Raw genomic sequence first — 10225 nt, 5'->3', positions numbered from 1 at the left:
TCTTTTTCAGCAAAAGTTAAAACCACCATGACCAAGTGCAACATGATTTTACTGAAGTTTGCTGAGGTTTTTCACATTTTACAGTGTACATTCAGCATTTTAATGCAAATGTTTTTTATGATTTTTATGTATTTTTTAACATTTTTTTATGTGTAATTCTAATATAATATATATAAAAATATTTTTTTGTGTGTTTTGGGTTAAAAAATATTTGTGTGTTTTTTTGTGTTCAAAATGTTGATCCAGTAAGTCAAAATGAAAAAAATAATGATCAGGTCATATAGGTGAGGTTGTGCTGAAAACACTGAAAACAACATGGCATGGTGAACATTTTTTATGTGATAAATACAGGCAGAATGAAAAAGAGTCAAAAACCAACAAAATAGCCACAGACTCCAAACGGTTAATTACAATTACAATATCTAGATATATACTTAAACCTAAACATTATTACTATTGACATAAAATGTTACAGCAGATGAAATAACGAGGCTAAAAGTAGCGCTGCACTCCCAGGCTTACATGTTACAGACTCAGCTAGCACAGGTCCACACTCTGTGACTGCAAAGAGAAAAATGTGGTTGTGAAAAAGCAGCTTCCATAGTAGAAATATAAATTTAACAAATATAAATACAAAAATGTTTTTTTTTTTTTTTTTTTAAAAGTCCACCTAGAATTACTAAAATGAGTCACTCGTCCTGCAAGGAACATGTGGCTGAGAAGGTAGATGGCTCTAGGACCATTATTTTTTAAAATTTTATTTTAGTATTATCAGTTTGATTATTTTCTTTCCTTATTGTCCTGTCAATATACTGCTCCACACTACAGTCAGTAGGTGGCGGCAATGCACCTGTATATTGGTCTGGCAACCGCCAATAAAACTCAAAAGAAGAAGAAGAAGAACCGTTTCCTGTTTGTGTTACCTCAATTTGGTCCGCATCCGGTTGGAGCCCCAGCTACTAAATGAAAACACGGTAGCACTGAGAAAGCTCGTCTTTAATCTTCATTGGGTACACAATGGGTAAGTTAAAGTTGGATTCAGTGTTCACTTCGCATCGGATGATAATTAGCTTAATATAGCTCATAACTAGAACATCGTAACGTTGCATCCTAGTGTGGTTTTGCTAACGCTAACTGGAACTAGCTGTGGACCAGCTAACAACAGCCCACTGTTTAATAACAGCCCACATCATTCACTTGGTAATATTAGTGATTGATTAGTTATTGACTCACTAGGTAAAACATTCACCATTACTATAATGCGTATTTATATACTATTTATTATACTTTTTGGAGATAGGGTTTGTTTGGATCAGTATGAAATCCACCATTAAACACAATATGCAAGGAGTTTATACAGTACAGGAGTTTGAAAATAAGGGCTGCGGTTTTATAGTCCAACAAATTGCTTAACCAAGTCATAAGATGTATATGATGTAGGACAGATGTGAAGCAGGACTTTAGGAAAGACAACCATGATACAATAGAATCAACTGTTGGAAACAGGCACCAGCTGATCGATGACGTGTTGAAACTACAATGTTCAGAAGAGGGACATCTTTTCTCATGGCGTTGTTTTATACAGCTATATGAACAGCTCGTTGAGTGACAGGCTGCTTCACCTGCGCTGTTTTTAAGGAGAGATGCCACAGCTCCTCATTCATCCTACTGCTGTCACACTTCAAATCAGCACTGCGCCCACCACTGACAAACCATTCAGATCAAATCAAAATTACTTTATTTATCCCAGAGGGTAAATTCAGTTAGTCTGGTAGAATCTCTGTTAGAATGAGACAGCCTGATGGCTGTAGGAGAGAAGGATCTTTTGTATCTCTCCGTCCTGCAACGGAGAGAGAAGAGCCGTCCACTGCTGTTGTTTTGGTCCATAAAGGTTTTGTGGCTGCTCCTCTCTGTCTCTCTCTATCCTCCCTCTCTCTCCCCCTTCAACCTCTATCTACTCTATTCTACTCTGTTGATCCTGTACAACGACATCTATTGCACGTCTGTCCGTCCTGTGAGATGGATCCTCCTCTGTCTCTCTCCCTGAGGTTTCTTCTTCTTTTTTCCCTGTTAAAAGGGTTTTTTGAGGAGTTTTTCCCTGGCCGCTGTGAGGGTAGTGATTTTGCGGATGATCTGATATTTCAGGATGGCCTCCAACATGTTGACAGGTCATCTCTCCACCACCTCCTCCAGTGTGTCCAACCTGGCTCCAACCACAGAACCAGCTCTTTAGACCAGTCTGATCATCTCTGTGTGTGATGCTGCCTCCCCAGCAGACTGCAGCATAAAACAACACACTACCAACAGACTGATAAAACATCTGCAGCATCGCACTACACATGGGGTTCAGTATCTTGCTCAAGGATACTTTGACATGTAGGCTGCAATGGTCAGGGATTGAACCACCAACCCTCCGATCGGCGGATAACCCGCTCTACCAACTGAGCCACAGCTGCCCAAATCCGATAATAATTTTTAGGATTGATTAGTATCTGACTATCGATTTTGTTCGACAACCTATCTTACCCTAACCTTTTCCAGTCTCGCTCCTCATGTCGTGACTTTCTTAACCAACCCAGACGAAAAACACTGCACACCACGTTTTAGATATTGAGTGCTGTGTTGAGTTAACTGTTTTATTGAGTGTTTTCATGTCGTTGCAGCTGTGGCCATGAGCTCAACCTGTCCTGGCATGTACTGTGGCAGGATGATGGTCAATGGATCAGTGGAGGGAGAGTGTGGTGTAAGTATTCAGTGTCAGATTTGTGTCTGATGGCTGGTGGCTAACGTCATGTGTAGGCCTGTGTGGCATTACCTGTCATCCATCTGACATTATGCTGGAAAAGGGAGCTAGGATTGTTCTAATTTGGTTCAGCATAGGGCTGGGCGATATGGACCAAAAGTCATATCCCAATATATTTAGGCTGAATATAGATATACGATATATATCCTGATATTTTTATCTCAAAGTGAGAGCAAATGTTCAGTCAAAGTCAAATATGACATGTCACAAGTAGTTTTATTGAAACCGTTTGTTTAAGTGAACATAAATACTGTATAACAACAGAAGAACCTTTTTTTTTTTTTTTTTTTTTTTTTTTTTTTTTAATCAAAGCTCAATAAAGTGCACAAATAAAAAATATCTTAAATAAAAATAAATTTGGCTCTGGTTTCACTTAAACACACTCATAAAACAAAGTGCTTTCCAAAATCAAGCTTTAGAAATATTCTACATTAATATTATTTATCGTTATATAGTTTACTTTTTTTTAATCAACACCAGTCCTTACATAACTACCAAATATTATGGTTTGATTTTCTGAATTTTAATCCTGTAAGTGATTTTATGCATTGTTATTTTTGTATAATTTATAAATGATGACTCTACTGTATGTACATTTACTCATCTGTCATTCTTGTTGTTGTTCTTAGTATTTACGCTATTTTTTAATGCTACTTCATATTTCTACTGCCTGGAGCAAGGATCACCACGCAAATTTGAACTATATCGATATATGCGAAAAAGTCTAATTCCATATCACATTTAAAGATATATCGATATATTTTTTATATCGATATATTGCCCAGCCCTAGTTCAGCTTTCAGGTTGTTCCCCAGTCTATTGCAGAAGCGCTTCAGTTGCTGGGAAATTATGTTGCTCAATGTAGACAGTGGAAAATATCTATAAACGCTGTAAGAGCAATGTTTTTGCAGTTACAGAAGAAATGTTAGAAATATTGTTACAGACTTAATTAGGTGCACCTGTAAAATGTAATTCAGCAACTCTGCCATAAATTCTACATATACAAAGCATATGCATCTTCAGTTTTTGTCACTGTCAAAAAGTAGATAATTCTCCTTTTTATGTATTCTATAGTTTGTAGTTAGTCGTGGTGTTCATCTAGAGTGCATTATATTTAAAGGTGTTTCGAATATTTCCCCCCCTTGTGTATGTAAATGAAATGACAAAATATAGACAGAAGTTATTCATTAAATGTAGATGTGATTGTGCAGTATAATAGTCATATTATTAAGTACTGCATTATCTAAAATGCATAGTTCTATTTTTGCTGACACAACATATCAATTTACTTTATTAGTGTAGTATACTGCCCTACAAAGCCTAACTGCAATAACTACATTTTGGTCAAAATTGAGTTATAACTAAAAATGAACTCCTTGATAATAATGACATAAAAAACACAAAATTCTAACTCAAAACCAAGCAGTAATTTCACTTACCACGGTCTGCTTTGGATATATATACTAATTTAAACATAAAAATAATAGAAATTATAATTTTAGTTGAACGGGAAATTATTATCTAGATAGTGATGAAGTAAAAAAGTGAGATAAAAATATATTAAGACTAAAATATAACATTACTTTATAAGTCTAATAAGTCTAAAATAGTATAAAAGACTGCTACATGGCTTCAATTCATGCAATGTGATGGTACTACATGTTTGTTTATTTCCTGTACTGGAGCATGGATGTGATGTAAACGTGTACGTGACGTGTGCAGATCAGATCAGAGTTTTGTGTCTTGTCAGTGTAGACGACACGCTACGGAGGAGAGGATCTAAGTTTTACACTCTGGTGGGTGGTTTCAGATTTTTGCGTTTTTAAGCCCCAAAAACGGCGTCACCGTCTAAACGAAAGGCACTTCCGATAAAATATTTTGTCGTTTTTACCCGCAAAGCGTCCTGGTGTAAACGGGGCCTTAGATTAGGGAGAGAAAACCAGTGTATGAGGGAAAAGAGAAAATAAAATGCAGCGTGACTTTTGGGCTTGCACTGATTTTGTGTGTGTCCTGCCAGGTTTGTCCTCGTGGACAGCGGGCCAACCTCCAGAATGTGTGTGAACTGTGCACTGGATCCCCAGAGCTCTATGACTGGCTCTATCTGGGCTTCATGGCCATGTTACCACTAGTGCTGCACTGGTTCTTCATCGAGTGGTACTCTGGAAAGAAGAGGTGAGGTCACACACACACACACACACACACACACACACACTATTGTACTTCTATCTTTGTGAGGGCCCTCATTGTAATAGGGAATTCCCTTGCAAGGTTATAATAGTTTTCGATTTTTCATTAGTTTTAGTTTTAATTTTGTTGTGAATTTTTGTTTTCAAATTCAGTTAGTTTTAGAGTTTTTAGAGCTGACTGGACATCCCACAGAGTTCAGTTAAACCATCATTAAGAAATGGAAGCAGTATGACTCTTGTTTAAATCTGCTTAGAGCTGGCCGTCCTCGCAATCTGAGCACAATCAGCCATTGAAGTCCCCTTCAGTAAATCAGGAAACATTGATTCATTAACCGTCTGGAGTCGCAGATCACGCCCGTGTTTTTTTTCAAATCACACGACTTCTTCATGACGTCAAAATGTAAAAACAGAGCTGCGTCGAGCCCTGCCGCCAGCTTCCTTCTGAAGTTCTGGCTTGTATATATGTGTGTTGACATTTGCAACATTTAAATTCTTTATTTAGCATGACTGCGTTTTCAAAAGTAAAAAAAAAAAACAAAATCAATCAAAATCAATCAATCATTGCTTTTTCAAAATGTTGATCAGTAAAACAAAGTGAAAACAATATTCTCAAGTCACATAGGTGAGGTTGTGATGAAAGAAAGATACCAACATGGCATGGTAAACATTTTCTAAGTGGCAGAATGAAAAGTAGTCAAAAACGGAAAAAACAGCCCAAGACTCCAAAGGGAGGTTTAAGCTGAGTACCTGATGAAATGAAAGAGAAATAATAGATTTGATGCCTGCAGCCTCAGCGAATGTGGCATTTTTTAATCATTTGTTTTATTAAACTGTAACAAAATAAAATGTAAAGACCTGATGCTCTGTCTGTTCAGTTCCAGTGCCCTGTTGCAGCACATCACAGCCATGTTGGAGTGCAGCGTGTCAGCTGTGGTCACCCTGCTGGTCACAGAGCCGGTGGGAAACCTCACTATCCACTCCTGTCGGGTCCAGATGCTGTCAGACTGGTACACCATGTTGTACAACCCCAGTCCAGACTACATCAACACGTTACACTGCACCCAGGAGGCTGTCTACCCGCTGTGAGTAATGACAAAATCTTACCAGAGTTTATTCAAAAATTGAAGACAAATAATGGGGGGAAAAAAAGATTCGTGGCAGCGCCGAGAAGTTTTAGAAACAGCTTTTAGATCTGGAAAATACAATCTCTGTTAGAGTGAGACAGCCTGATGACTGGAGGAGAGAAGGATCTTTTGTAGAGGAGCCGTCCACTGCTGTTGTTTTGGTCCATAAAGGTTTTGTGTATCAGATGATCTGGTATTTCAGGGTGGACTCCAACATGTTGACAGGTCATCTCTCCACCACCTCCTCCAGTGGCTCCAACCTGGCTCCAACCACAGAACCAGCTCTTCTCAAGTCAAGTCAAGTCAAGTCAAGTATAGGTTATTTGTCCCAACTTGGGCAATTTGGTTGCAGTCTAGGTGTATAAAAGACAATACATTCCAACACTCATACATACAACAGACCATGGCCTCAGTATATCTAAAAACAAAACAAAACCAAACAAAAAACAATAGTGCAACAGAAGGCAATTCCAGGTGAAGTGTCAACCACATATAGGTCACCAGTAACAACATCAACAACACCATCGTCGTCAATATCAAACTCATCGTCATCATCATCATCATCATCATCATCATCATCATCAACATCAACATCAACATCAACATCATTGTTCAACCAGGTTTAGTTCCCTAATGGAAGTGGCGATAAATTAATATCTGTACCTGTTCTTTTTCACCCTAGGGACACATTAGCGCACACAAGATGGTACTAGACAGACTCGGAGCTGAGAGGATGGTACCATCTGAACAGATACTCCTAGCTTTCCTCACTACTTGCCTTTTCAATAAGCAATTCAAATCAACAAACTAGTCTGTTTGACCAGTCTGTCCAACCGCCTTCATCTCTGTGTGTGATGCTGCCTCCCCAGCAGACTGCAGCATAAAACAACACACTACCACCCCACACTGATAAAACATCTGCAGCATCTTACTACACATGTCCAGAGATCTGAGCTTCAAGAAGAAAAAGAGGAGGCTCCGCCCCTTTTTGTAGAGAGCGTCTGTGTTTAGGGACCAGTCCAACTTATTATCCAGGTATACACCTAGATACTTAGAACTTGGCACCACCTCCATGTCCACCCCACAGGTATTCACTGGCTGAAGGGTCAGATCTTCCAATTGGGGGCAAGGCAATTTCCCCAATCTTCTATTGTCCAATTTCGGAGAGCCTGTGCCAGTTAAAGCTTCAGTGAGCTGACAGGTGTGGTATTCAACTGCTGCTGTAGCACTGATTTAAGGTTCATGTGTTAAAAAAAGAGAAGAAAAAGGTTGACTGTGTATAAAGTTACCAAAACTAATGATGACATTTCTAAATTGGCATCACAGCATGATTGTAGGTTGTTTTTTCATCGACCAGAGTGGTATGGTAAAATATGTGATGCACTGACATTTTTTAGCACCGTCTCCATGTCTCCATGTCTTCACTGGGGTGGACATCTAGAAACTATCTTTGTCAACCTCAAATATGCTCATGCTTTCTGATATTTCCGAGTCCATCATGTCTCCTCTGGTTTAGTGTTAATAGTATTATTTGAATATTATCCCTCATAGTCTGTGACTGACTCTTGTTTTCCTCTTCCTCAGCTATACCATCGTGTTGATCTACTATGCTTTCTGCTTGGTGCTGATGATGCTGCTGCGTCCTCTGTTGGTAAAGAAAATAGCATGTGGTCTGGGCAAATCTGACCGCTTCAAGAGCATCTACGCTGCTCTGTACTTCTTCCCCATCCTCACGGTGCTGCAGGCTGTGGGAGGAGGACTGCTCTGTGAGTAAATGAGCTGCAGACCTTTGATAGTTGTTCAGGACTTTTGTCTGACTGACTAAAATACAGATGAACTAACTATAATTAACTGTGCAGGCTGAGCTGTGCAGCTGTGACTGACAGTTTTTATGTTTCAGACTATGCGTTTCCCTACATCATACTGGTCCTGTCTCTCGTCACACTGGCTGTTTACATGTCTGCGTCTGAGATACAGGTAAGAATACTCAGTAAAAGAACAAGAACAAACATTTGCATTTTTACCTTGAAAGTCTGTGAGAAGTTCTCAAATTTGGTGTTGGAATGTGCCTATAGACTAAGTCAGTGTTTAATCAGGATACATATAAATAAATAACATTAATAAATGTAAAAAAAAAAACATCTATTCTATTCTAATTGTGCATTAAGTAGACTGGAAAAAGCATTTACTAGATAGATACACCGACCATTTCATTGTATTTTTGCTCTTATAATATTTCCAGTTTCATGATATTTCAAGAGACAAACACAGACCAAGGTTATAATCAAGGCAGGAAATTCACGCCTCGCAATTTGGCCTCGTGCCCTTAAAAAACACATCTGCCCTGAGGCCACGGTGGCCTTGATGCCCCTCCCACTGCCCCAGTTGGTTTTGCCGTTTCCTAGTCTGCCTCTTTCCTGTCAACACAGCTTTGACACCTGCGACTTTTGAGAAAAAAAGGCGCCTTTCGATGACATTCATCATCAGTGGTGGGTTTGATTCGAGACTGGCATGGACCGCTCTGACGGGCTATAATGACAGTTTGACACAAACCTATCATCGGCCAAGCAAGGAGACTTCATCAGACATCTCTAATCTGTCCCGCTATAGTCCCATTTGCTGCGCTAATAGTCTAGTCGTAATTTCTTGAACCCAGAAATGTTGAGTACCCTAAAGTTTTATTGCAGAAATGTCATCTATAGGCGTAATGGATGGAATTTAACTTGGTTGCTAAAAGTTGCACTTTGGGCAATTTCCATAATTAGCATAATAAGCCAATAAAGTCAAGTCGGGCCCCCCCTGTTGGGAATCACTGCAATAGATAATTGTGTGTTTGAGTATGTTTGTTCTTGGTGTTGGAGGTATTAAATGGCCTGAGCTGGTGCTCCTGCTGTAATGGTTGTGTCTGTTTCTCGTGTATGATTGATGCTTACATTTTTTCCGTGTCCCCCTCCATCACTGCAGTCTTTTAAGAACCTGGTGGCTAAGAAGAAGCGTCTGGTGGTCCTGTTCAGCCACTGGCTGCTCCACGCCTACGGCATCATCTCCATCTCCCGATTGGACAAGCTGGAGCAGGACCTGCCGCTGTTGGCCCTGGTGCCCGGCCCTGCCCTCTTCTACATCGCCACCGCCAAGTTCACAGAGCCCAGTCGCATCTTGTCTGAGGGCGGCAACGGACACTGACACATCCCACAGAGATCAAGTTTCCAAGAGCTTCAGTCCCATGACTGACTGATCCAGAGGTGTGAACGGCTCAGTTTCTGTTTTAATGTCATCAAACGTGCTCAATGAATCAATGGCCAGATAGTGATGACATCATGAAGTGTTGCATAGCAACCTTGATGATCAAGATCAAATCCAAATGGTGAGCAAGTATAATAACAGTCACATAGTTACTACTCTGTCTTTTTAACCCTTCGATGCACAACATGGGTCAAAATGATCTGCATTCATTTCTCATGTTATTTAATGCTGCTGTGTGTATCTTTTGAAATCAATTTATATTATGATTGATTAGTCCTAGTATTCTTTGAATATTGTTTTTCATTCCAACCGATCATTATATCCATTTTTCCTTTCATACTTTATGAAGAAAAATAGTTTTTGTATTCTTTTTTGTATTCTAATTTTACACACATGGGTCAAAAATGACTCATTCATCCAAATTTGATTTAGAATTAAAGACCTAACACTATAATAATAGTCATTTGTTTCAAATACTTTAGCAGTAAGACACTCATATATTTAATATATTCAACATGTTTATGTATCATTTGTCACACATACAGTGGATCTGGAAGGTTTTCACAGCGCTTCACTCATTAATTTTTCCTTAAAATTATACTCACAATACCCCATAATGACATTTTTGACCCATGTTGTGCATTAGAAGCAGTAGTAGTGATACCAAAAGGGTTTTTATTCAAAAAGTAAGAATTGAAAACAAAGTTGTCAAAAACAAGTTGATGAGGAAAACCTGCAATATATATATTTTTTTAACTTTGTTTATTACGTTTTTTTCACAATAAAACACAGACATACAGGAACATTCAGAACAGAATCCCCACCCCAAAATGTCAAAATAAATAAATATATAGATAGATAAATAATAA

General features: G+C 38.8%; 1 protein-coding gene across 1 annotated transcript; it reads left to right on the top strand.

Annotated features, from left to right (window-relative positions):
* The first annotated feature begins 922 nt into the window (after window positions 1-922).
* jkamp (jnk1/mapk8 associated membrane protein) lies at window positions 923-9720 on the top strand. Its single transcript, XM_059352927.1, has 7 exons — window positions 923-1021; window positions 2664-2743; window positions 4821-4975; window positions 5865-6071; window positions 7698-7879; window positions 8014-8090; window positions 9078-9720. The coding sequence occupies exons 1-7, from the start codon at window positions 1018-1020 to the stop codon at window positions 9294-9296; spliced, it is 924 nt and encodes a 307-aa protein (XP_059208910.1). The 5' UTR covers window positions 923-1017; the 3' UTR covers window positions 9297-9720.
* The last annotated feature ends 505 nt before the right edge of the window (window positions 9721-10225 follow it).

This window comes from Centropristis striata, chromosome 16, assembly GCF_030273125.1.
Source record: "Centropristis striata isolate RG_2023a ecotype Rhode Island chromosome 16, C.striata_1.0, whole genome shotgun sequence".
In the NCBI taxonomy this organism is placed as follows: Eukaryota; Metazoa; Chordata; class Actinopteri; order Perciformes; family Serranidae; genus Centropristis; species Centropristis striata.
Note: the sequence above shows the minus strand (reverse complement) of the source record. Positions and strands in the feature narration are given on the sequence as shown.